Source organism: Chelonoidis abingdonii, chromosome 5 (assembly GCF_003597395.2).
Source record: "Chelonoidis abingdonii isolate Lonesome George chromosome 5, CheloAbing_2.0, whole genome shotgun sequence".
Lineage (NCBI taxonomy): Eukaryota > Metazoa > Chordata > Testudines > Testudinidae > Chelonoidis > Chelonoidis abingdonii.
The window spans coordinates 32,097,985-32,125,630 of record NC_133773.1 but is presented as its reverse complement, the minus strand read 5'-3'; the positions used below and the strand labels follow the sequence as shown (position 1 = coordinate 32,125,630).

The 27,646-nt window shown below is 43.0% G+C and overlaps 1 protein-coding gene across 1 annotated transcript in view; it reads left to right on the top strand.

Moving 5' to 3' along the window:
• The first annotated feature begins 623 nt into the window (after window positions 1-623).
• The window catches only part of HADH (hydroxyacyl-CoA dehydrogenase), a 36,762-nt gene continuing 9,739 nt past the window's right edge, over window positions 624-27,646 (top strand). The window contains exons 1-5 of the mRNA XM_032802248.2: window positions 624-831; window positions 6,513-6,641; window positions 12,061-12,218; window positions 20,703-20,829; window positions 26,514-26,603. Coding sequence (XP_032658139.1) covers window positions 706-831; window positions 6,513-6,641; window positions 12,061-12,218; window positions 20,703-20,829; window positions 26,514-26,603 — 630 coding nt within the window. The 5' untranslated portion in view covers window positions 624-705. The remainder of the gene's footprint in view (window positions 832-6,512; window positions 6,642-12,060; window positions 12,219-20,702; window positions 20,830-26,513; window positions 26,604-27,646) is intronic.

Here is a 27,646-nt window from a genome sequence, read left to right as displayed (position 1 = left end):
TGTTGTAGGGGACCTGGTGTTGCTGTTTTAACCCTTTGAGGAATTAGAATTGGTAATGACAATGTGGAAAGCATTAAGCTACCCCTAAAACACCTCATTCACTTTATAAAGGTGGTAAAACCTTTAAGAATTAAAATCAGGGCCTCCATTATATGGAATTTTCTTTCTCTCTCTCTCAAACTAGCGTAAGAGTGAAGGATGACTTGGCTGTACTGACCCTTATCTTTAGTATGAGCATTCCTGCCACCCCTGGCTTGTGAATCCACCAAAGCGAAGAAAAAAGGGACGTGCAGTGTGATGCAAGGGCTTAAATGTTACCTGTTGGTTATTTTTGCACAGTTTGCTGTTTATTAGGAAGAGAGAGTGTGAGTGCACATGGCCCTTTCAAGGCCTGGGGTAGCTCTTGCCCAGGGGGTGGGTGGCTCTTGCCCATGTTGCGGACACTCTGCCTATTATCGGGCCCCGGCTGCCACGCGGCTGGCACTTGCCCACGGCCGGGCGGGCTGCCTCCTGGCTAGCCACGGGCGTGTGGGGACTGTTGCCCTTGACATCCCGAGCGGCCACTATCGCGGGGAGCGCGCCGAGGCCCCGGTCTGGGCGTGGCTAGATTCTGCCGCGGCCCCGCCCTGCCCCTGACACCGCCCCCCAGCTGGGCTGTTGCTGCTTGCGGCCGCCCCCCTCCAGCCCCCTCTCAGTCCGCTCGCCATGGCCTTCGCCACGCGCCGCTTCGTGCGCTCCGCGTCCTCCGCCGCCACCGCGGCCGCAAAGAAGCTGATCGTGAAGCATGTGACTGTGATCGGGGGCGGCCTGATGGGCGCGGGCATCGCGCAGGTGAGCGGCGGGGCCGGGCCCGGCCTCACCCCGCTGGGGAAGGGAGACCCGGGTGGGTAGCAAGGGGCGCCCCCCGCCTCCAGGAGTCTCTGCCCCGCCCGGCCCTTGTCACCGCTGCGGGGAGCCCGGGCTCGTGGGCTGTCCAAGCAGCCCCTGGCCCGGCTTGAAGTGCAGCCTGGGCGCCTTGGCCTGCGTTATCCCGTAACGCGGAGCTCCCGGGGGCGGGGCGGAGCTCCCTGCCCCTTTGCACCCCCGGGCACGGCGGGGTGGCTGCACTCCGCCCCAGGAGCGCTTCTCGGAGCGGCGGCGTGTCTGCTCCGTGCAGCTCCGCGCCGCCCTGCGGAGGTGGGTCTGCCCTGCGGTAGTGAGCGCGGCTGGCTGCGCTGCTCTCCGTGTGCGCAGGAGTCGTGTGCATGTGGGGGGCGAACAGGCCCCTCTTTTTTAGCTGCTCCTGGCTTTGTTGCGCTTTCTTCCCACTTCGGCCCTGACCGCTTCAGCCAGTTGTCTCCCCAGCCACTGTATATTAACTGTCATAAGTTATTTGAGAGCAGGAACCTCCTGGTATGTATTTGTACCGTGCCTAGCACCCTGGGGCCCTGATCCTGATTAGGGCCCCAGGGGATTAGCGTAATATAAATAACGCTGCCTCTGCCACTTCTTTGCTCTTATGGTTTCTGTTGTATCTTGTCGTTTCTGCCACAGGCTCTCTTTCTGCCCTGTGTCACTTAACTTGGCTTGATATTTTAACTCTGAGCAAATAATTAGCTGCATAAAGGTCCTGTGTAGGCAGGTCTTCAAAACTTTGTTCTTAAACATCTGATAATCTGGGACTTTGGATTTACAATCACACACTGTTCAATTTTTGAGTGCATTTTAACCAGGGGTAGGCAGCCTATGGCATGACTGCCGAAGGCGACATGCAAGCTGATTTTCAGTGGCATTCGCCCTGGCCACTGGTCTGGGGGACTCTACATTTTAATTTAATTTTAGATGAAGCTTCTTAAACATTTTAAAAACCTTATTTACTTTACATACTACAATAGTTTAGTTATATATTATAGACTTATAGAAAGAGACCTTCTAAAACGTTAAAATGTATGACTGGCACATGAAACTTTAAATTAGAGTGAATAAATGAAGACTCAGCACAGCACTTCTGAAAGGTTGCTGACCCCTGATCTAACCTGTACGTGGTCATCTCTTATCTCTGGTTAAAAATGTAAGAAACTGCAGTAACCTGTCCAGCATAGTTGATGCATTCATTTTTTTCATCCCCTTTGTGCTCCACATTAGTATTAGAATGGATATGAATTGGATTCAGCTTCAGTAGGGACACAATAAATATGTAAGTTGGTCCATTTTCAAAAAAGGAATTAAAAGTAGTTTCAGGTATTGCACTAACTGCTGAGTTACCCTGTTTTGTGATTATACAGTAACATTTTCCAGTCTTTTAAAATATTTATGGGGGGTTGAAAAAACAATGGAGAAACTGACTATGTAGGGGAAATGGTAACTATACACAAAGTGTGGTCATGCACAAAGCAAACACTGCAAAAACAAACATTTTTAAAATCTTTACTATAGCAGTCTTAGACCCCCATCTTGAAATTAGCTTCCATGCTGTCCCACTGAAGCCAGTGGGATTCTGTGAGAGACATGCAGCCTGTCCATTTGGACTAGGTGCAGGATCACGCCAGAGGGATTTCTTGCAACGCTATGAGGTACAAAATAAGTAGATGATTTTTTTTTTGTTTGTTTTTTAAAATCTTAATACAAGGCGTGCCTTTCCAACGTATATTTGTGTTCAGGGTGTTCTTCAGAATTCTCCGATCTGCATTTGTCACAGAAAAGTACAAAGTTTGGGTTTTTCTTGTGACTCTTTCACATGCTGCCTGACTGATAAGGCAGAAGAAGAAAGACTTATGAAAATGATTTCGTACCAGCTTGACATGGAACAGATTGATTTGACAGTCTCACTAAATAGCGAGAGAACTAAATTTCGTTAAAGTACTGTGTCCTTATTTGTAATTTGTAGTGTTTTACAGTGGGTTTATTAAATGGGATTTGCTTGTTTTCCCAGAGTGTTCAGCCATTATAGCCTTTGACTTGTAAAGTTCACTTTTAACTTGACATTTTGATCCATCAAATGGCTGATTGCTAAGCCAGGGACAGGATTATTTCGGATATATTTACTTATTTTACAAGGAAAATAATACTTTGAATATCTACAGCACCTTTCATTTATAGATCTCAAAGCACTTCACAAACACTAATTAAGCCACTCAACACTCCTGTGAGGTAGGGGTGCTATTATTTCCCCCATTTTACAGACAGGAAAACAGGCACAGAGAGGTAAAGTGATTTGCCCAAGCTCACAAAGCAAACTAGGGATATGGCTATACTTGGAATTTCAAAGCACTGCCGCGGCAGCGTTTTGAAGTGTGAGTGTGGTCAGAGCGGCAGCTCTGGGAGGCAGCTCTGCCAGCGCTGCACGTAAACCACATCCTTTACGGGTGTAGCGTGCAGCGCTGGGAGCCGTGCTGCCAGTGCTGCCGCCCTGATTACACTGACGCTTTACAGCGCTGCATCTTGCAGCGCTCAGGGGAGTATTTTTTCCCACCCCTGAGCGCGAAAGTTGCAGTGCTGTAAAGTGTGAGTATAGCTAAGCCCTAGGAGTAAATCCCAGAAGTTCCTAACTTTGGCTTTCCTGTTCTAACAACTCAGTAGTGCTCCCTCAGGGCTTGGCTACACTGGAGAGTTGCAGCGCTGGTGGTGGGTTTACAGCACTGCAACTTACTGTCCGCACTTGCAAGGCACATACAGTTCTGCATCTCCCTGGCTGCAGCGCTGGCTGTACTCCTGTTCTGCTTGGAGTATAATGATTGCAGCACTGGTGATGCAGCGCTGCTCCACCAATGTGGCCACCAAAAGCGCTGTAATTGGCCTCCAGAGGTATTTGGAGGTATCCCAGAATGTCTGCTCAGCCACTCCCAACAGCGCTGCAAATGTGGCCACACTGCCACGCTGGTAGCTGTCAGTGTGGCCACACTGCAGCGCTTTCCCTACACAGCTGTCTTCATACGAAGACAGCTGTAACTCCCAGCGCTGTACAGCTACAAGTGTAGCTATACCCTCAGAGGTATAGCTTTTTCTGATATTCTTGTTGCATCTATTGTAGAAGGAGGTCCCTGTATTTGTCTGCTACCTAAAGTGAGGTTAATCTATAACTTTAATTTCTCTATAAAAATAATCTCTCTCACCCTTATCACTGGAATTTGGGATTTCTTCTGAAAGAGCCTCAAGGCCTGTCTCAGTAAATGCAGTGCCACATGAGTATGTGGTGAGATCCATAAATATGTGCTCTGAAGTTTCAGGAATGTGCGCACTGTTTAAAAGTCATTAGTCCAGAGAGACAACTGAAGGCCATTGTGAATTCTGTTACATGTTCTGACTCTTTTTGGCAACTGTTTGTAAAGAGAAACAGGCATGGTTCTTGACAGGGACTCTGGCATGCAGGAATCCAAGTCCTCAGGGTGAAGGGATGCCTTGGGTGTCTTTGCTTCCTTGTGCTCACTGCATCCTATTGTAATTGTAAATATGGGATTATTCCAGAGCCAGGGTGACTGTGGTACTGCCTGGGAGCAACACTTAATTTTTTATTTGCAGTGACATGTTTTTTCTTTTAAGGCTTTGGAAGATGCCTTCTTTTAAAACTTTCCGTACTGCAAGTGGCGGAGGTTGGCTGTTGCTCAAGTATAGGTGTGACATACAGTACAATCCAGACTAAGGAGCAGCTGTGTCACCCTTGCCCTGCAACCTTGGTAGCCTTACAATACCTTGCTTTACAATACCTCACAAACAGCCTTCCAGCATGCATGCCCCACCCTCATTGTCTGTGCACTTCCAGCTTACCAACTTCACTTGGGTTACACTCTTGCTTTCACTAGCCTTGGTTATACTGCAGAGTAATCCCAACACACCACTAGTCCTTGATTTTCCCGCAGAAATACGTGTCTTGTACTCCCCAGCCCTCTCCTGGACAATACAAGTTATATTAAGCCTGTTGTTCCTTTAATAGAAATAATGTGCACACAAATTGTCACCCCAAATGGAGTTTCCCACACACTGGATTAGATAAAACAATAACATTTGTTTATTAACTACAAAGAGAGAGATTTTTAAGTGTGTAGAAGTAATGAGGCATAAAAGTCAGAAATGATTACAAGAAAAATAAAAAATGCTATTGTTGCCTAATTTAACAAACTGTTAAATTCAAAGTTTTCTCACCACATGCTTTCCGTAGTCTTAGTGATCAAACTTCTTATATCAGGACCTCCCCTCCCCTAGTCTAACAGCTGTTTTGTCCCTTCAGGAGCAGTGAATTGATAGGCAGGGGGTGGGTGGTCCCTTGGTGTGTTTCTCCCTCCTTTTTATAGTTTGTCTCTCTCTTCCCCCTTTCCCCCCCTTGAAAAACATTTTCAGCTCGGTACCAGGAGGCAAAAAGTTTATGTGGAAGGATGTTCCCTGCTGCTTTTTTCTCAGCTGTTGAGCTTCCTTTGTTTCCTTTCCTGCTTGATGCCTCTGATTACTGCTTAAATGCAAATTAAGCAGGGCAGATATTCCTTTGTTTAGGGACAAACTTGTTTCTCAACTTCTGTTTGGAACGTGTGTTAATAATACAGTGGAATCTTATAACTTCACATGCAGTGTTGCCACAGATATTTTACCAGTACAATAATGACCCACAAATTATAAGTTTTTAAATAATACCTCAAAAGATATGATTTATACAAAGATTATTACAGTAGTGTGTAGGGCAGTGGTTCTCAACCTGTAGCCCGGGCAGTGCATAACTGCTGCCCATGTGACACATTCAGGGCCATGCAGGTAATACACCTCTACCTCGATATAACACAGTCATCAGGAGCCAAAAAATCTCACCATTTTATAAGTGAGACCATGTTATATCAGGGTAGGGAGAGAAAACCACTCCCCACCTCAGCTTATCTCTGCACTGCCTCTGCTTCCTCCCTGAGTGCACTGCCGCTGCTCCGCTTCTCCCTCTCCCTCCCTTCCAGGCTTGCTGCAACAATCAGCTGTTTGGCCTGGCAATCCTGGAGGGAGGGGTGGGGAGAATCAGTGGCGGTGGCACGCTCAGGGGAGGAGGTGGAGATGAGCTGGAGTGAGGAGCGGTTCCTCTGCACCCCCCCCCCCCTTACTTGCTGCAGCCCCTACCCCAGCTCACCTCTGCTCTGCCACCTCCCACAGCGAGCTGCAGCTCCACTTCTCCTCTCTCCCAGGCTTGCCACGCCAAACAGCTGATTGGTGCAGCAAGCCTGGGAGGGAGGAGAAGCGGAGCTGCAGCATGCTCATGGGAGGAGACGGAGTGGAGGTGAGCTGGAGTTGTAAAAATCTGATCCTGTATGTAACATAAGAAAGAACATTAGGTGTATTTTTAAGATTTTAAACTGAAAAGTCTCTCTTTTTTAATAGTGTTTATAGATGAGCCAATATTTAGGTGCCAAATACAAAATCAAGATTCCCCTTTATCCTATGGAGTAACTGCTTAAATTTAATTTTCTCCCCTCCCTTCCCCTTTCTCATTTTCCCTCCTATTAGCCCATTTGACTTGTCTCTCTAACATTCTTAATAGCTCCTTTCTTCCTGTTCCTTCTCCCCAGGTTGCTGCAGCAACTGGTCACACTGTGGTGTTAGTGGACCAGACAGATGAAATCCTGAAGAACTCCAGGAAAGGGATTGAGGATAGTTTGAAAAGAATGGCAAAGAAGATGTTTGCAGACAAGCCTGAGGTGACATCTTGGTATTTATAACCACTAGACAAACTTCATTGAATTTGATAGAATTACTGTTTTAATGTTATGATTGTTGTCAATTAGTGCACAGATGAATACAAGAGAATCAGATTGGTAGACTACTATTAAAAATGCATTCAAAAAGCTAGGAAGATAAAAAGTTAAAATATTTTCACGGTTTTTTGATTGGGAAAGTTGGTGCATCGTGTCTTTTTCTGGTTTTTCAGATTGTAGTCTTAAATGACAGATTAACCTCAAAAGCTGGGAAGCCTTTGAAAACTAAGGTTAGAGCTCAAAGTTTAAGTGGTACATTAATTATCCTTATCTAATAGTAAGGTTTCTTTAAACCATCGTAAGGTGCTATACACCAACTTTACCCCAAAGCAGAAATTACAGGATTGTAATTGTACCATTTAAGGAGCCTCAGATAGATTTGCTTTAGTCGCTGCATGGGGGAAGGGAGAAGCATAGCTTTGCATTTTACGGCAGACATCTGTTCTCCCTTTTGTATCAGGATCACAGCTTACCCAAAAGTGGTGGGCATAACTAATATGCTTGAAATAATTGCTGGCTTTGAAAGAGTGGCCTTTCCAAATTGTACTGGGTCCATTGATGACACTCATATGCCCATAATGTGCCCTCCACCAGGAGCAGATGAATATGTCAACCCAAAAGGTAATACTCCATTGTTCTTCAGGCCTTGGTCAACCACAGAGACGGGTTCCTGGACACTGTGAGATGTACTGGTTCTGCAGAGATGCCATGAACGCTGTGAGATAGCAGGGTTCTTTGGAGATCAGGCACTTATCATTTTGAACAAGTGGAAACCATATATCTCCCAAATTGTTATCAGTGGGGTCTCAGTGCCCCCCGTTATATTAGGAGACCTTGTATACCCTCTTCTACCATGGTTCATGAAACTGTACTCTAGAGTTAGAGGACTTGGCAAGAGAAGGTTCAGGAGTTGCTGGATGGTGGCAGAGTGCACATTTGGCAGACTGAGAGCAAGATGGGACTAGAATCATGGAGCCATAGAGCTAGAAGGGACAAAAACAGTCATCTAGTCTGTCTGTAAAAACATTTGGATGTCAGTGTTTTCAGTGCCATCCATATTATTGTGTCCTGTTGTCCACTGCACGATTTCTGCAAGGCAAAATGGAGACTGTTTTCACCTGAAGTGGACTCAGGATGCTACTGGTTTGTAAGCCTAGTACAGACAAGTAGACCATGCACCTGACACTACTGAGGTTGGATCTGAACAGGCAAGGGAAATCCGGGATGCCTTGTATGTTCACGAGGTGCTATGTGTGAAAGGATGTGATTTTTAACATGCTAACGAACGGGGCATATTGCAGCTTATGTGCCACTGCTTTATTATATGTAGGCATTAAGCTACTGCTATATTATGGATTTTGATTCTTCTGGATTAAATAAATCCTTTGGCTAGAACACTGAGACTTATTCTTTTTGCAGCCACAATAGTTTATTGAAAAATATTAATTCCAATTACATTGAAAAATCCTTGGCATCCCAGCTGCCATCAAAAAACCAAACCAAACAAACAACCACACCAAAGAGCAAAATAGGCAAACAGCCAGACAGAAGTGGCAAACTGTATAAGTTCAACCACTACGGTTGTACCGGTAGTGAAACTGCATGTCTCTTGTGTGTGTGTTCTCCTTTGCCTTGGTGGAGTGTGTTGTGTGGGATGTCCATAGATGTGTTCCGTGAGTGGTTCATGGCCCACTGAACCCCTGAATTGTCCAGTGGCTGTACAGGCTGCAGGAAGTGGTGGCATGATGGGGATTCTGTGTTTGCTGGAGCTGGGACTTGCTGCTTGGTGGCTATGAGTGCAAGCAGCCGCTCACACGGGTCCTTCTCCCTCAGTTTCTGTTCATGATCAAGGAACGATATCACCATTTTCTCTTCCAACTTGGCTGTCTCCCTCCCTCTCTGAAGCTTCCAATCCTGCTTCCCTCTCTGGAAGACCAGTTGCTCGTCTGCCATGGCCACAGGGTCCTGCGGCATTTTGTCCCTGACACTTCTCCTTTTGCTGGTTGCTCATCAGCTTCCCAAGACATCTAGTTTGATGCCTGTCCAACAGAGGTGGAACGGACTGCCAAGGAAATGAAAGTGCATTATTTTGTGTCCATCACGGGGAGGAAAGAAAGTAATCCCTTGCCCCTTTTTACATTCTGCATTATGGCAAGACCACAGGCTGATACTTTTATCTCCTTGGTGGTGGTATTTTTATTATTGTTCATTCTTTATTCACTGACCTGTTAAGAAGCTCTAGCCAGCCACATTGCCAACTCAGATACATTATGGTACGAATTGCATAATAGAGTCAATTAAAAATCCTCTTAAAAAATTTTCAGCTATGGCTGGGGGTGGAGAGGGTCTTCATGCCAAAGGGCTTGTTATAAGTTTCTATTGTAACATTATTTCAGGCTAAGTAAGCCTTAGAAGACATACATCTGCCAGAGGTGCCAGAGGGATCTATTATTGCAGGCCAGCAAAGGAATACCACTCCTCTATGCAAAGGAGATTTTTCAGTGTCGGGTGACTGAACAGCATGTCTATGAAAGGAATGGGCTAGTGAGCTACAGAGTTGGCTGTAATAAGCGTGCCCTGCCCTGAAATCTGACCAACCATATAGTTTCTGCTGCATGAAAAGTTTTCAAGCACTTACCAGCCAGGAGTGAGTGAAAATTTAGGCAAAAATCAGTTAGATGCTGAAATAGGATGGAAATGCTTTATAGCTATGGAACAGGCCACCTTCTGCTGCCACTTCCACCCTGGCCTATTCTGGACAGCATGCTACGAGTAGACAGGGACCCAGGCGACAAAATACAGCCACTGCAGCCATTAGGATAGGTAATCCAGACAGACCTGCATCAGTGCAGACAGCGATGAAACTCAAAACAACATGCTTGTATGACTGAGTTGCACACATAGCACTGCGTGGTGAAATATGTACCCACGTTTGCTGAGATTATTACCCCTTTCTAACAATAACCATATAACCAGTAAAAAGCTATCGCTAGCTGCTCGTTTTAGTTTTTTTCCTTTCTTGACATCCATCATGGATCCCACATGGAATTGAGGTGTGGGTGGGGAAATGGCCGGGCTTGTGGTCTCTGTAAAATACAACTCCCTGCATGTAATTTTTCTCTATAATAATAATTGTATTGATCATAGCCTGGAAATCTCTCCCACTTGTTATAATAACCAAGATTTTAGGTGTCATTTACCAGACTACAACTCCCGCTGCATTGTCACTTCCTCTCCTGGCTGTTCCATCCCCATCCCCAAACAGTTACTGTGAATATGTCCCCTGATTGATCCAGTTCCATGACCTGGTGCAGATCTGATGCCAGCACCCTGCTGTGTTCGGGGTTTTGCTCCTGTGACTCTAGTGGTGTCCCTTCCTGTGCCTCCAGGATTCTGAGCATATCCACCAGGACTGTAGACTCTGGTTCCCAGCTGTTGGTTGAATTCCCTGTAATAAAAGTGGCCGGGAGTTCCCTGACTGACCATTCCCATCCTTTGCTTTGCAGTAGATGATCTTGAGGTGCATGATTTACACTCTGCACTGGTCAGTGGTTTAGTTGAGCCCCGACTCTGTCAAGCTCTTGTGCTGGTTTTTGTTGCTTTTCCCAAAATCTTGGGCCTTGCGGTCCTCACACCATAGATGGACAAGAAACCTGGTATGGACTTCTCTCTGCTTTTTGGACAAGCAAGGCTCAGCTGTGTTTGAAGTTGAGTAGTGCAGTGAAGGGTTAAATGTAGAGCAGGTGCATTTGAACTAACAGGTTGCTTTCAATGTATGGGGGGTGAGTGAGAAGTTGGAACGTAGAAGAGCTGGAGCATACAGGCCCCAGGAATTGTGGGATCACATTGATGGTTTATCAGAACACAAGCACCACAACACATGCTTTAGCTATGTCCTCACTGCAAAGTGAGAAGGCTGGGACATGGGCTACAGCATGACACTTTTATCTGTGCCCCTGCATGAGCCAGCAAGCCTGTGTTCTGAGGTAGTAACAGGCATAGGTTAGAAGGCTCTATATGTGGATGTAGGGAGGTTAGGTTTAAGCATGTATCAGAGCCCATGTCTACACTATCATGTAGACATGCCCATGGCAGGAATAAGGTCTTGTCTGCATGGGGAAATTTACCAACATAAAAATACCAGTATAATTATATAGCTATAGGACTTGTCTACATTACCTGCAGGATTGATGGGCAGCGATCCATCCAGTGGGGGTCGATTTATCATGTCTAGCGCTCTCCTGTCGACTCCGGTACTCCACCGGAGCGAGAGGTGCAGGCAGAGTTGAAGGGGGAGCGTCAGCTGTCGACTCACTGCAGTGACGACACCGTGATGAGTAGGTCTAAGTACGTCGACTTCAGCTACGTTATTCACGTAGTTGAAGTTGCGTAACTTAGGTCGATTTCCCCCCCCCTCTCTCCCGGTATACCAGGCCATAGTTGTAGCAGTATAACTCCCTGTAGGAACACTTGTATTCCAGAATAAGGAGTACCTTTTTCCGATTTAGTTTATGCTGCTCTGAAAACCAGTATAAGCTGAATTGGGAAAAGGCACTCCTTGTTCTGGAATACAAGTGTCCACATGAAGAGTTATACCAGCATAACTATCACTTTATAATTATAGTAGTATAGTAATGCTGGTAAATTTCCCTATGTACACAAGTTCTCAGACTCCAAAATGTAGTATACAAGTGTCTGTTTGCAGCTGTACCGCGTCTCCATTCTCTTGTTTAAAAAGCCTGTCTTTGTATTTGATCTGTCCTCATAAACTCTGTCAGTGATTAACAACTTTGGCAGTCACAAAAGAGATTCAAAATTTTATTCGCATTCCCAGGAGAACTCTTAATATATTGGATGTTGTCTGTAAGCCATTTCATTCCCTGAAGTGTCTGTGAAGGGCTTTGAATTATAACAATGAGCTGTGAAACCAGATAGCTCACTTATGGAAGGAAAAACAATATAATGGTTTAAAACTGAAGAAGTCCTTTTTCACTGGGGGCAGGTCAGGATTCTCCTGGGACAGTATTGAAGTGATAAGTTAGTTGTTTACTGGAACTGTCATTCTGAAGGTTGAAATAAAGGGTGGGGTGGAGAACATCATCCTAAAAGAATGAAATAAAGGATCTCTTGCTTGTGAGAAGACTTGAGTTGCTGTGAAAGTTTAGTCCATCTCTGGAAGTATAGTACCCTCATAAACTTAAAGCTTTCTAATTGATCTGGAAATATAGTGTAAGTTATAACGCCTAATATTTTTAAGGCTCAAAAAAACGATCAGTGAAATAAATTGACCTATGAGAACTTTCAAACCAAAGAAATGAAACCTTTTAGAAATAGGTTTTATGACTTCTGTTTCACCTTTCAGGCTGCTGCTCAGTTCATTGAGAAGACCCTAAAGAACCTAACAGTGAGCACAGACCCAGTAGCAGTGGTACACAGCACCGACCTTGTGGTTGAGGCCATTGTGGAGAACCTGCAAGTGAAAAATGATCTCTTCAAGAGACTGGACAAGTTTGCTCCAGAGTATGTATGATTAAAGCACAATGAACTGGAATCCGTCACCATTTGTCTCTTAGGTTGTTTTGAAATCTATAGCTAGTATCTTTTTCTTTAAATGACAGTTTTATGTCGTTTCTTAGCTTCTACGCGTAAGCAAACTTTTCTTAGGCTCCCTTTCACTCCAGACTATCACATGATATGGAGTATTTGACATGGCAGTTGCTGATTTTCTGAACACATGGCAAGTGTAGTTTCCCAATTTATTTTCAAATGTTATGCCTCATTCAAGGGATTTCGTGGCATGCATAGGCAGAAAATTAGTTCATCGCAAATTCTTTCTGTTCCGCGGATTTGTAGTATACTTTTTCATGTCATGTTAAGGGTCTCTTTGTTTTAATTGTTCCAACAATATGTTTTTCAAGTCAAAGAGAAACATTAGGCCTGGGCTTTTCTTTTTTTGTAGCAGTGGTTTTAGGGTTTTGTTTATAACTTATTAATACTGACAGTTGGTTAGCATGGCAGCCAGCAAACCAAAAGATGTAATTGTCCAACTTATTTATATGTAATATTTTACACACATTCCATCTTTCATCCTAGTATTCGTCACAAATTTTATGCATGCAGCACCAGTGCAATGCAGAATTCTTTCCCTCCCCCCATTAAAATAGGAATTGACTTCTGAGGGAAACAAAGGGCACGCAGTTCTCCAATCTGACTTTGTGAGCAAAGATTAAAAAAATACAGCGAACCCAGTGAACCAATTAGAATGAATTATTTAACTAACCCCCCCTCCCCCTTTCAACTCTTCACACCAAAGAGGTTTAATCTTTATTGGTGCTATAGAAATGGAGATCTGGCAGGCCCTGTCCTAAAATGGAAAATACTATCAATTACTTTGTCAGGCTGATAAATAATCAATCAAGGAGGCTGCAGAGGTGAGAATCATGATTCCAAACCCATTTTGTCATGTGCTTTTCAAAAACAGCTGCAGAAGTTTTCTGATCAGTAAAGGATTATCAAAAGTCAGAATTGCATCTAGGCAGCCTATATGCTCTGAGATAAACATCACTCACATACAGTGGCTGGGGCGGGTACCAGCACTGATACAAATACTGTTGGTACCACTGGGCTGTAATCCTAACCCAAATATACCCACAGAATGGTAATTTAAAGTTCTCCTGACACAGCTATTGATAGGATTATTATACAGATAGTACTAAGTGCATACAATAAGTCAGTTTCAGTCTGTGGTATTTAAATCAAGTAGGGCTCAGGGAGAAGATGTGAGATTTCCTTGGATCTAGTGGTGATGACTTCCTCCTTCCGCTCTTCCTAGGTACAGCTTACCATCCAGTGTGGGGTGACATTTTATTGTGTGGCTCACAAAGTTATATGTTCTGTACAGTCCAGATTCCACCAACTGGCAAGTACCGGGCAAATTAGTCGAAACAATAGTTAAGAATAAAATTGTCAGACACATAGGAAAACATAAACTGTTGAGCAATAGTCAACATGGTTTCTGTAAAGGGAAATCATGTCTTACTAATCTATTAGAGTTTTTTGAAGGGGTCACCAATGTCGACACGGGGGATCCACGTGGCATGCTGACTATAATCTCTCCAGCAAGCGTTCGACCACGGCTCCACTCCACCACAAGGCATGCTCTGCGTTAAATTACGCTGTACATGGATCAAAGGACAGGTCCTTTCATCGGATTGACCACCCTGGTAAAGACAGAACAGAGGATAGGATTCCATGTAACTTCTCAGTAATGCAAGAGGACTAGCTGGCGGTGTTCGCCATAGGTTCATGCCTGAGGACCCCATCCTATTCCACTGTATCTAATACATGTCTGGAGAAAGGGTCGGCTAACTGTGGGTGGCAAGCTGTGCATGCATACTCCGCTCATCAAGCGCAGAGTTAGACCAAAGCAGCTGGAAGAACTTCAAAAGAATCTCCACACAACGCCGCGCCAATGCACCATTTCATGTGGCTAAATCGTAAAGTGATTGCACATTGGAAAAATAAACCCGTCTACCTCCAATATGATGGCGCTATCTAGCTCCAATGAGCTCCAGGAAAGATCTTGAGCGCTATCTGTGGATAGTTCTCCTGAAGAGTCCACGCAGTTGTCGCCAGGGCGATCAACAAAGTCACAAGTGTTAGGCCAATCATTAAAAATGGACCGAGAATACGACTGAGACTCTATCTGAGTGTGGCCTGCGTAAAAATCCATCTTCAGCCCACATCTCCGAGTAACTGCTGTAACAGATGTGGTCCTCCCTCTCTCAACAAAAGATATTCTAGGGACTTGAAACAGTTCAGAAAGGGCAACTAACAATGACTTAGGGGTTCGGCGAGGGTCTCCTACTGCACGGAAAGATTTAAAGAGGCTCTAAACTCTTCAGCTTGGAAAAGCTAGCCTACAGGGGGACACTCGATAGAGGCTACTCTAAAACATGGAAGTATGTTGAGAAGTGCGCTAAGGAAAAGTTACTTTTACTCTTCTTCCCATACTATACCGACACTCCGACAGGGTCCCAAAGAAATTACTACCGTAGCAGGTCTAACAACAATTAAAGGCAAGTATCTTCTATCACACGCGCACAGTCAACTTGTGGCACGCCTACTCTCGAGAGGTTGTGACAGGCTGGCGGACTATAAACATGTTTAAACGGAACATGGTAATTCCTGGTGACTAAGCATCACATAAATGGCTATATAGCCAAGCAGGTAAAGAATGTTTCCTAGCCTCTGTTCCAGAGAGCATCGGAGAATGGATGCAGGAGCAGGCATCACTTGCTCCTGCCTGTGAGCTTCTCACCTCCCTCTGGGCAGCAGCCCCTCGCAGTGTGGCCCTGGGGTAGACAGATACTGGGCTAGATGGACCTTTGGTCTGACCCAGTACGGCCGTTCTTATGTTCTTATGGGAGGGCAAGAAATTCCCCAGGGAGGAGACTTCCTTACAGAATCCCTCCCCCTTTAAAAAGCTTTATCCCTTTCCTGCTCCTCTGCAAATTATTCAGTTCAGGCTATGGAGAAGTGTTTGTATTTGGGGAAGATTGTCTACCTGAATAAGTACCCAGGATCAAATAATTTTGTTTGTATTATAAAGATAGCGTAATAGTTGTAATGAAGGTATAGAGTGGGCTCTAAATTCAGGAAATGCGCTAAGTGGTTGAGGCACTCTGTGTAAAAAAATAAAATTAATATGTTAGCACAGTATTTACTAACTTCTTTCATTCTTTGCACCAGCAGTGGTGGCTGCGTATTATATGTTTAAACATTATGTAGCGTGGGATGCCTAGTTCTCTCTACTGAGATTTAAGGTAGTGATCTATGACTTCTCACGTGGAGAAAATGAATGGTAAGACGAAAGCAAACATCTCTCTCTGATGGGTCACTAAATGCATATCTGTAAATGCTGACAGCTACTGCTTTTTCCTACTATGTATTTTGATTGATATTAGGCTTTTATTTTCATTATGGGTGGGTAGGGGGGTGTGAAGGAAAGAAAGAAGATCCTCCTGCCCCCATGCCTTCTTCAAATTGGCACAGAAATCGAAGGATGGTGGTGGTAGGGAATTATGTTACTTCTAAGTGTCTTTTCCCCACTGGCTCAACAAAGTGATAGAATTGTAGCCAAAAAGAATTCTAATATATTCCCTACTGTAGAATGAAAAATTTTGCTTTTATGTTTATTTCTCTTCATCTTCCTGTGCCTTCCCCATAGCTTGGAATAATTTTGAGTCCCCGTTTCCTTTATGTGCACATACCCACAGAAGAGCTGCTAGTGGAAAGGAGACAGGTTCCTAAGTTGCTTTCTTTTTTCTCCCTCCATTAAGTACCCATAAGCCTAATTGGCTGAAGAGCTGGTGAGATGGATTTGAATGGATTTAAGAGCAAATGAGGTTTGGAGTTAGCTGACTCCTCTCCCTTTCTTCTTGCAGGACATGTATGTTGCTGTATGCCAGGTTGAAGGTTGGGTCTTTCCTTGTAACCCAAACCACTGACAGTGGCAAATCTGGGCAGGGTCAGAGCTGAGACTCCTGCTCAGCAAATGTAGTGGCAGCTCCTTGTGGAGGCACTCTGAGCTGTGCAGTGTTGGAGGGTATGCCAGGTGTGGTCTCCTACTGCTTTTCCCTCAGAACTCCAGCCTGCTAGTAATTAGCTAAAGCACTGAGCAGCTTCAGCCCTGCATGGAGATAGCAGCCTATTCTCCCTTATCAGAAGAATCCTTGAACTGTGGAAGCTGTTGAAAATATACCTAATCCCTGTGACAGTGCAGCAACATTTAAAACCCTGACTGATCCAGTCACAATTTTTCTCTTTGGCAAGGGGTGGTACAGACCTTCCTCTCCAAAAATATCTGTAGCTTGCTTAGGTTGAAGTGAAGACCAAGTATTGTATAGGTCGGTTTGAGCTAGAACTGAAAACTTATTTCACGTAAGTAAGCTCAAGTAGCATTTCAGCTTATTATTCAGAAAACTGTTTGAGTTGACTTAAAATAAGTTACTTATTGTACTTTCCTGCCCTTACTGCCATTTAGTATGCAGAAGCAGTTATATGTCTGTATTCTACACAGTAAACTTAGTTAACTTTATCACTGTGATTGCTCCAAGAAATTTAACCCTTGTGCAGAACACATAATGAGCCCCAGCCTATTTCCTTCGTCCTCCACCCTCATCCCTATCTTAAAGAAATGAGATGGAAAAAAACCCAAATCTCTCTGTGTGGAGGGCAAAGTTTTCTACATTTGTTTCTTGTGTCCAGACTCCTTGGAAAATCTTTGCGCCAGGTGAATTGTTTTCTACTGTTGAAGGCTTAGGGTTCACAGGAGGGGAGTCTGCTGCTGTGAACCTTCTCAGGAACTTGTAGAAGTAAATTGGCTTATAGCTCAGCCAAGTTAGTGAGCTTTAAGCAGATTTGCTTCTACAATCATAAGTCTTTAAGGAGCTCAAATAAGGTGGGGCTGCCTCTATCTCCCTGTGGTGATGCTAAGCTTCATTAAGCTACCTGGCAGCCCCACGCAGTTCACTACTTTGTGGAGTTGCTGAACTCTGTTGCGGTGGGGGGGAAGGAGTCAGCCTTCCCAACTCTCCATTTGTATTGCTTAATACTTTTGCAGGGGAATGAAAGGTGCATGTAGCGAACAGGTAGGTCATGGGAATTTAGCATCCCCAGAGAGCACTGGGGAATGGGGTAGCTATTGTCCCTACTGACTGCATGAAATTTTATGCTTGTAGATATAAATTGACTTAAACTAAGCCAGTTAAGTGCTTTAACAGTACAGAAGTTTTGTATAAGTACAACTCAAAGCACTAAATCTGCACCCAGCAAGCTGAAGGGGCTCTGGCTGCAGCTGTCACCCGTGGTTTCTATTTCAGCCTAGGTGAATCATGCCACTGATTTGTATGCATAGCACTCTATATTCTTATGCCACCTTCCATCTGAGGATTTGCTGCCACTTTACAGACATTAATGAATTTACCCTCACAGCAGCACTGTGTTACAGGGAAATAGAGAAGTTTAATTACTTCCTGGGCCTTTGCCTAATTGTGTTTGCAGGTTATCTTGTTTTCAGTATTACATTTGAGAATCCTCTTACTATTTGGAAATGTATTTATGATGCCTCTTCTTCATAAGTAATCAGTGACCCTGGGTAATGTCTCTGGGTTTGATTTTCATAGTGATATGGATGGGTTCCCCTCCTTATGCACTGCATGTCCTACTGTCATTGACTCAGTTCCTGACCTGCTCTAAATAGACCAGTGTAGGATTTTCATGTCCCTTCCTGCATTCATTATTATATGTGCATTTAATTTATATTGCTCCTACTTTAGACAGGAGTATCAGTCATCGGATAGTGAGAATTCTTCATTATTTCTTTTCCAGAGAGCCGCCCTGCCTTTTCTGTCTGCCTCCATAACTGTACACTGCCAATTTCTGTACAGTGGGCGTTGCATATCATTTCTGTTGATCCAGGTTTTATCTTTCTGTTAAGGCAGCAACCTCAGCCGGGAGCTGGCTAGTGTCTGGACTGTGGTTTGTATTCTGTAATTGTGTTACAAAACTGGCCAGAAGGAGGAATTCTTTCATCCACAACTTCAGCATTTTTAAAAACAGAGCTGGAGAGTGTGGGTAACTTCACTGGAAGGCTATATTTTTTCTCGTCTTTTGAGTTTTGAGATTCTGTATAATTCTTCTTCAGACCCACTAGGTGGCACTGCAGGCAAGCACACCTGATGCCAAAATCTTTCATTAGGGGTTTGTCAGTATTTCCATTTACTAAATGCTATTTTCAAAGGTTGTAAAACTTTGCTCTAGACTGGAACTTTGACTATGAGGTCCAAGTCATGGAGGCGCTTATCCTCTATCTAAATTTGGTTTAAACAAATTTATTGGTTTAAATAGATAATGTGAGCAAGGCACTGTCAGATACAATCTAGCTTTAATGAGGATTTTTTCCAAATTGTATTTATAGAACAATGCAAAGCTTTAATTTAACAGTAAGGTTCCGATTTTTACCCACAGAAGTGGGCATTTCAGAAATTAGAAGCTTAACTAAAAAATTCGGGTCCTGCAACCATTAGTTTGTGAGAGAGAATCTTGTCTGTTAGGTTTGTTTAAGTATTTGAGAGACTTCTGGATGGAAGTTCATTGGAAGCAATGGTGAACATTCTGAATAGAGTGGGTCGTGAATTGTTGTTGTCCTTCATATTCTTTGACCTTCAGAAATCTTAACTACTGATATCAGAATTGTGGGTGAAAAACATTCTTTCAGTGCCCTGCCCCAGAATAATCTAAGGGCTTATCTACACAGTGCATTAGTCTGCCTAGAGAAGTGTAAATGCTAATGTACACTAGCATGTTGCATACTAACTGGCCTATGCGGACCCTGCCGGCACTCACTAAAAGTTCCCTAGTGCATGTAAATGTGCACTAGCATGGTGCACTCCTTACACTAGAATTTACATCCCACTGCTGTGGACTAGTGCACTGTGTGGAAAAGCTCTAAGGCTTGTTTTGTGGTGCTGTTGCCAGGGAAAAGTGATTAAAGGATAGCTGAGGAGATGTGTAGGTAAGATTTTTAGAGACACTTTTGAGATTGTCAAACAAATTCAGATATTGTACATGAAATAAAAATGCAGCGGCTTTCACAGTCTCTTTTTACATAACAATTGTTTTTCTAACCCCTCAAGATCTGTGCTGCTCTCCTGACTCAAAGAAGAAACAGTTTCTCCAAAGCTTTTTCCTGTCCCAGAACATAGTTATAGCTAAGTGAACTATGGTACATAACAACATTTGACTGACCCCAGGGGATGTTTTTCTGGGAGGGAGTCTGTTTAGAACAGGCAACTGGAAGTAATGACTTCATTCCTGACTTTGCCACTGACTTGTGTGACCTAGAGCAAGTCACTTAATTTTTCTCTTCTTCAGTTTCCCCATCAGTAAAATAAACCTTATCTATCTAACAGGTGTTGTGAGGCTTAATAATTGAAAAGTGCTCTGAAATCTCATTAAGAGAAGGTAATATATGAATTATTTAAATTTAAGAACTGGTTTATGCCAATGGATGGATTTCCTTCCCTTGCCATTATAAATCTTAAAAAAACACCCCACCAACCACATATCTGGATATGGTCCTGTCCACTGAATGACTGTGCTGTATGCAGCAATTCTTGTCTCTTTGTGGCATGTCTGTTTTCCTGCTCTACTTTTCCCTTTTGCAGTATATCTGCTGTCTAGATCTGTCAGTGTATACCAGGGATAGGTAACTGATGGCACAGGTGCTAAAGGCAGTACACGAGCTGATTTTCAGTGGCACTCACACTGCCCAGATCCTGGCCATGGTCCGGGGGGCTCTGCATTTTAATTTAATTTTAAATGAAGCTTCTAAAACATTTAAAAAACCTTATTTACGTTACATACAACAATAGTTATATATTATAGACTTACAGAAAGAGACCTAAAAATGTTAAAATGTATTACTGACATGTGAAACCTTAAATTAGAGTAAATAAATGAAGACTTGGCACACTGCTTCTGAAAGGTTGCCGATCCCTGGTGTATACTGTAAAAAGATTATTGGCAAAAATTTTCAAAAGCTAGTCTCCTAAATCTGAATTTTCCTGAAATAAGAGATTTGTGATGAGGACTACAAAACTCTTGTACTTTTAATGGAAAAAACACTTTTCTTGATCCAGTGAGGTGACCTATATAGTCATCTTGGAGTTAAGAATTCATGCAGCTTTCAGAGACAAGCTTAACTATTGGTCATTGCAGTGCTATTTTAGTTGTATGCTATGGAAAGCAGTGAAGGGTAGTATCAACTATGTATGATGGGGTTCTTTTAAAAACACTTGGCCTACAATAGGCTAGCTGAAAAAAAAAGACACTCCTGATTAGCCACTGAATGCCCATAGCAAGTCTGTTGATCTTTAGGGCACAGACCTTGTTCACAAAGATAGCTGTCATTTACACAATCCTCACTTCCTTTCCCCACAGAAACACAATATTTGCAAGCAACACCTCGTCTTTGCAAATAACAGACATAGCCAACTCTACCACCAGGCAGGACCGCTTTGGTGGCCTCCATTTCTTTAACCCAGTGCCTGTGATGAAGCTTGTGGAGGTAAGTGTTTGATAGTATTCTGATGATAAATATTATAGCATGGCAATATACTTGTACTTCACTGAGAGTTCATTAAAGTAATAGGATGTATCCCAGCGTGCAGCCCTCCATACCAGGAGGAGTTACTTTTAGAGGTAAGAAGGTGAAATGACCTCCATTCCAAGAGAGGGAGATGGACTGAATAGTTCTACAGGACTCTTTCATTTCTGACTCCTAAGACTCTCTGGTTGATCCATCTCCATGTCCAATCAGCTTCTGGCCTCTCCAGTGAGATTCCCAACAAGAGCATCAGTTTTGATGATGATTTCAGTCACATGGACAACGATCTGATAAGAACTTTTTGTGTTTTAAGTCATCAGGCAACAGGTAGAGGAATTTTGGTTCCTACGAACCCAGACTGGATATGAACTGATGTTAAAAGAGGTGAAAGACCCCATGTTCTGTTGCCAGTCCCCTGAGTCATTAATTCCTTTATTATAAATGTTTCAGAATGTTCTAATCTAATCCTCAGGATCTTTGAAACAATATATATTTTTATGCTTCTGCAATATTTCAGGCGAAGTGTGTGGAGATTTTGAAATATTTGTTTTTAATACCAGGTTTGAATCTTTATTTCCTAGTTGTATTAAGGTACGAAAAATACAATTATTTTAAAGCTACTTCACTGTTCATCTAAAGGCACATGTGCCTGGTGCCTGTCTTTTTAATAGATTATAAAATATGTATTCATCTTGCTACTTAGAGTAGAATAATAAATGCATCCCCTGTGGAAGTGTACAGGAGCACATGAAGTACGTCCCACCATAACAACACTACTATAATCCTTGCACAATTTATCCCCCTCACCAAAAAATAATGACCAGCATAACTTATTTTTTCTAACCTCTGACACCTATTCAGTGGGAATAGAGGTGAGCCATAACCCCAGATCTGAAGCACTTACCATAATTCCCCCACACTCGGCGGGGAGGGGGAAGGGGAAGGGAGTTTGAATTTCACAGCTGTATCTATCTTTGAAATAGGTCAAACCAAAAACTGTAGAGACAAACACCTATGAACTTTTGGGTATGTCTGAAAGTGAACTTTGGGCCCATCTCTGCTACAAAGCAAGATTTCCTCCTCCCCACGCCCTTAAGTGCTGTGCTTCTTTCTTTCTCTCTCTCTCTTTTTTCCCCCTTTCCCCCAACGTATGAATAATTCTAGAGTTTCCTCACTAACAACATTCACCTGTGTTGTGCCATCTGTTACAACGTCCTAGTTTCTGAGGCTTATTTTTTTGTAATAATTTTCTGGATGAAATCTTCCATGCCTTATCTCAGTCCTAAAATACATGATATTTCAAGAAAATTTGAACAAAATCTGCCCATCTTTTGAGTTCTGAAAATATGAAATGATGCACATTTTCTGCTGTAAAAATATTTCTCTCTCTCAAGGCATGAATCATATGGCAGATCTTTGCAGGCTGAAATTTTCCACCTCCGTAGTGAATACTGAGGACTAATCTTCAGGACAGCTTACAAAGTGGTATTTACAGGACTGTGAAACAGCAGCTTTGTATCATCACTGGAGCTGGTCAAAACTCAGAATTTCCATTCCCTGGGGAAACTCTGACAATGAGAAAATATTTTCCCACAGAAAAGAAATTCTAAAAAATTTCGTTTTGGAAAACTCAAGATGTTTCCGTTCAACCTTTTTATCCAAAATGAAACCGAGCAGCTAGCAACTCTTGGCTCCAAGGGACCCGGAGGGCTGCCTGGGGAATCCCCTGCTGTAGAGTGAAGAGTCTTAAAAGTCCAGAGAGCCCTGGTTCAAGCTGAGGCTGTCATGGTCCTGTCTCCACAGCAGGGAGTCTGGAAGCCCTGGGGTCTGTGACCGAGCCAATCTGTATGCTACAGATGCCCCAGAGCTGCAGGCCCTGGAAACCCAGGCTTCCCAGCAGCTTCTCAAGGTAGCTGGTAGAACACAAGGCATGTAGCCGGCAGGTTTCCATCAGAACTCTTGGAGTGCACTGGCAGAAGTTTGTCAAACTGAAATGAATGAATGTTTTGGTTTGAAGAATCAGCATTTCCCAATAAAAAACCATTTTGTTTTAAAATTCCCAATCAGCTATAGTTGTCACTGGCCTGATCCTGCAAAGAGTGTTGGCATTGGGACTTTATGTACGCATAAATATCTGTCTGAGTTCTCTTTTTGTAGGGTTGAAACCAATGTTAAAAACAGAAATAGACATATTAGTTTTTCCTTTTGTCTAGAGGCTCTTTCAATTTCAGGCTGTCCTGCAGCTTCATAGTTTTTGGGTTTGCAAACACTGCAGACCAGTGTTCACTAGGTAGAATAGGTGTTTCAGATGGAAATAAAGAAAAAACATAGAAATATGTGTTTTATCATTACAACAGTGAGATTTGTTTAGAGACACATCATACAATAATACAATCATCAGACCTCTCTAACAGGAGGTTACCTTATTACATAGTGAGCATCTTTACATTACCCGTGACATGTCATCTCCAATGATTTTATCAAATTGAGTGAAAACTCTGACTACACATATTTAACAAACTAGGTATGGCTACAAATGTTAACATTCAAAAAAATTGGACAGGTGTGTTGGGGGGTTTTGCTGGTGAAATGTTCTCTGTCTGAACATTGAGTAAGTGGTAACCAAATACGTAGAAACATTTCAGTTACCTGAGGTCTTATGAAGCTTATTTTTATGAAACCTCAATATGGGGCCTAATTCCATGTGCCATTAAACATTTATGTAAAGAAATACAAGGTCAGATTCCTATAGTAACAATAATTCATTCATATTGCATATATAGAGTATTTTAGATTAATAGTTTTGTTATTAAATGCTTGACAGAGACCTGTCTACCCACAGTTTTGCACCAATGTGAACACTTCATTTTTGGTTAAGAGTAACTTATTTCAATTTAGCTTAAACATGTTCCTAACTTAAGTTGAAGTGGAATAAGCTTTATTTAAATTGAAATAAAAATATCCACATGGCCTTTTGAACTGGCTTAACTAAATCTGTTTAAAATCACACTTTATATTAATCCTGGGCATCTTTGTGTATAGACAGGTCTTAACATACAGTAGGCCAGATCCTACCTCCATTCACCTCTAAGCAACAAATAGTTTTAAGGGCAAAACTGAGTCTTGTTACAATGTGAGCAAGTTAAGAGTTCTATTTAATATTTCATTATAGATAATCCCTTCTAAAGGACTTTTTGCTTTTTCAAATCATATCTTTATAGCAGTGCTGAATGCAGTGAACTGTAGGATCAGATTGGACTCAAATTCTGTGGTGATGAATACATGAGAACCTGCCTAGATACATAGTCCTCTGCTGTGTAGCACCTTGCATAATAGTGGAAGAACTGCACATTTTGGCCCTACTCTTTCCAAAAGTGCCGTGTCTGTTTAGAGAAAATGAACCTATGGGTCTTTTAAGGCCCTGTCTGAAAAACTCGATATGGTAACCGAATGGCACTCGGTTTCTTTGTTTGAGAATGACAAAGGTCAGAATATGTGAAGTCCACTTGCATTGCATTAGCTAAAAGTGGAGGTCTGGAAGAAAGCAAACATATTTGAGGAGGAAGGAGATTCAGAACAGAATTGCAGGATAAGTGATACTTTTGATTATACATCTGGAGAGAACGTACCCATGCCACTGCAGCAGGCTTCAGTATCGATTTGATATGTTTTAGTGTATTTAAATTTTATATATAGATTTTTTTTTCAGTGAGACGTGCATTTTGATCCTGTGACACTTAAGCATTTGCTTTAAGGATTAACAGTTTGAACTCTGGACGCTCTAGCCACGTGGCTAACTAAAACTACACTGTTAAGATGCTGTCATGCTGAGGTCAAACCTGTCACAAATCACTTTGAAGATTGTCTAAAGGTCACTTATTTAGTCCATGCAGAAATTCTCACTGAATCTAACTGGACACCTTTCACAGACAGATGTTCTCTTAACTGGTTGGTTCTTATTTGCATGGGTTTAACTGATCGCCAGATGTGGGGTCAGGAAGGAATTTTCCCCCACGTCAAATTGGCAGTGACCATGTGGAGGTTTCACCTTCCCCTGCAGCATGTGTGTGTGGGTCACTTGCCAGGATTATCTGGATGTATCTCAATCATTTCCCTGCCATTGCAGGGGTCTCAGGTATTGGTGCCCCTCAGATCCCTCCTATTCTCTGTCTGTGGTGCACAATAGTCTAGTCTCCTGTGGGCCATAATACTTGGTCTAATTTTGATAGTTGGAGTTAGCTGGGCAGTGTCGGTCGCATGTGATATACAAGAGGTTAGACTAGATAAGGGTCCCCAACGCGGTGCCTGCGGGCACCATGGCGCCCGCCGGGGCATCTATGTGTACCTGCATACTGGCTGGCGGACAAGCATCCACCAAAAAGCGGCGTCACCAAAAGGCGTCGCCGCCGAAATGCCGCTGATTTTTGGCGGGATTTCGGCGACGATACCTCTAGACATTGCCGCTTCACGGTCCTCAGAGGCTTGTTGTTTGGCACCTGCCACCTGGAAAAGGTTGGGGACCACTGGACTAGATGATCTGGTGATCCCTTCTGGCCTTAAACTCTGACTCCTTTTCAGAAAAGAAGAACAGAGTTTTTGGGGATTTTTCCTTTGACAGTTTGAGAGACTAGTATTTGGGCTTCAAAATTCCTAGAAGTAAAATAAATTTAAGCTTTCTTTAAACCGGTGTACTGTCTTATGTGTGAATGTCTTCCAGATGCTTAGATCTAACTTCTGTTCTAGCTGCTGAGAAACAAATCCTGCTGGTTTTATTCCATGCTCACTGTCTTTGTGTGTTGATGTCATCTGTGGTCATTCTGGTGCTTAGGAGACCAAATTCCACTGAAAATCTTGTGATATAGTCTACCTCTCACTGCTTATGTAGCATAGTTGATTCTGAGTGGCTGCATAGAGAGTCCAAGTTAAGTAACAAACGTTATTACCAGAGCTATATTGGCATCATTTTCTCGTTCTGGGGCACTAATAAATAAGTAAATAGATATCTTGTCCAGTTCAAACTGTTAAAATCTTTAGAAAAATCCAAGTTTGCCAAAAGGTGAGGACAAAATTGCTAAGAAAATAACTTGGGTCCTTCCTACTCTTAAGCTTATACGAGGCCTTTGCACAGTTTGAAAAGTAGAAATTAAAAACTGTTTTCTTTAGACTTCATGTGTTGATATAATAGTGTCTGTGCGCCTGTTTATATTGGCCAAGGAAGCCATGTTACACCCTTTCTATGAAGAACTGTGTGTAAACATGGTTCTCTAGAATGTCGCCAGTGTTTTTCCCTGGGCATTAGAGACGATATGGCTTTTGAAGTTTTTATACTATCCACACAGGAGCCTTTGCAGTAGAGTTCTAAAAAGATGAACTCCATTGCTTTGAACCTGGTGGACGTTTTAAATGTCTTACAGTAACAATTTCAGAACGTGGAGAGTGCTTTGGAGTGCTTTAAAATGGGTTTCACTGTTTTATTGTTATGTGTATATTTTTCTGGGTTAGTGTGACTGTTCTTCCTAATATAGATATTCTGTGGAATATTCAGAGAACATTCTGAATCATGGTTTAATTTTTGGCACAGTTATTGGGGTGGGGAGAGAAAATGGCTTCTGGTTGCTTATTAACACATGTTGGTTCCCTTCTAGGTCATCAAGACACCAATGACCAGCCAAAAGACTTTTGAGTCACTCATGGAATTTACCAAAACATTGGGAAAGAATCCGATATCTTGCAAGGCAAGTAGCTCTAGATTATGAAGAGAGACAAGCAACACTCAGGGAGCTTCTGTTCTGCTCGTTTTAAAAAACTGTTCATTTTAAGGTGGTGTGTAATTGCATGAACACAATGAAAACTTTCTACTCTGTTTCTAGTGCAGATCATCCCTTCCCATGCAGATCCTTTCAGGCGAGAACTCTCTAGCTAAAAGTCCTTAAAAGAGAGAGAGATCCCAAACTGCCATATCAGTGCGTGGATGGGGTGGGTCTGGCTGTTGTGTGGAAGGGGCAAGGGATAGTTCTGGCAAACCTAGTGCAGGTCAGGGATCACAGTTAACTGCTCCAGTCCATTCAGACCCTAACTACAGTGGAGAAGCAGAAACCCCTCCCTCTGGAATCTTGGCCCCCTTGCCCTCCAAACACCTGAGGCACCACAGCCAATTCATGTGCTGCTTTGCTTTTGGATCCTCCACTATGGGTAGTGTGTGCACATTATTCCCTCTGAATGCAGGTCAGACCAGTATTAACCTTCACTGCTTTCTGCTCATTAGCCATAGAGGGGGCTTCTAGGGACTGGAGTTGTGAGGAAGGAGGGGCAGCGCGATTGCTCCCCACCTTTCATGGAGGCATCTGGCCCATAGAAAAAGGGAATTATTGTGAAGTAGTTGTTGGCATCCTGGGTTTTGTTTTCAGCTGTACCACTGCATTGCTTTGTGGTCTTTGGCAGGTTTTTTTTTAAATCTCTGTACCTCAGTTTCCCAAATCGTAAAGTGTAGATAACTCTTTCCCTTCTCATCAGTAGCTGTTTGTAAAGTACTTTGAGTTCCATGCGCGAAGAGCGCTATAGAAGTGAGACCTTGGACAAGTTCCTTCACCGTTCTGTGTGTTAATTTTCCTCTGTGTAAAATGGGGATTGTAATGCTTCCGTAACATTGTGAAGCTCTTGGATCAGTTTTGGGACCAATCTTATTTAACCTTTTTATTACTGACCTTGGCACAAAGAGCGGGAATGTGCTAATAAAGTTTGCGGATGACACAAAGCTGGGGGGTATTGCTAACACAGA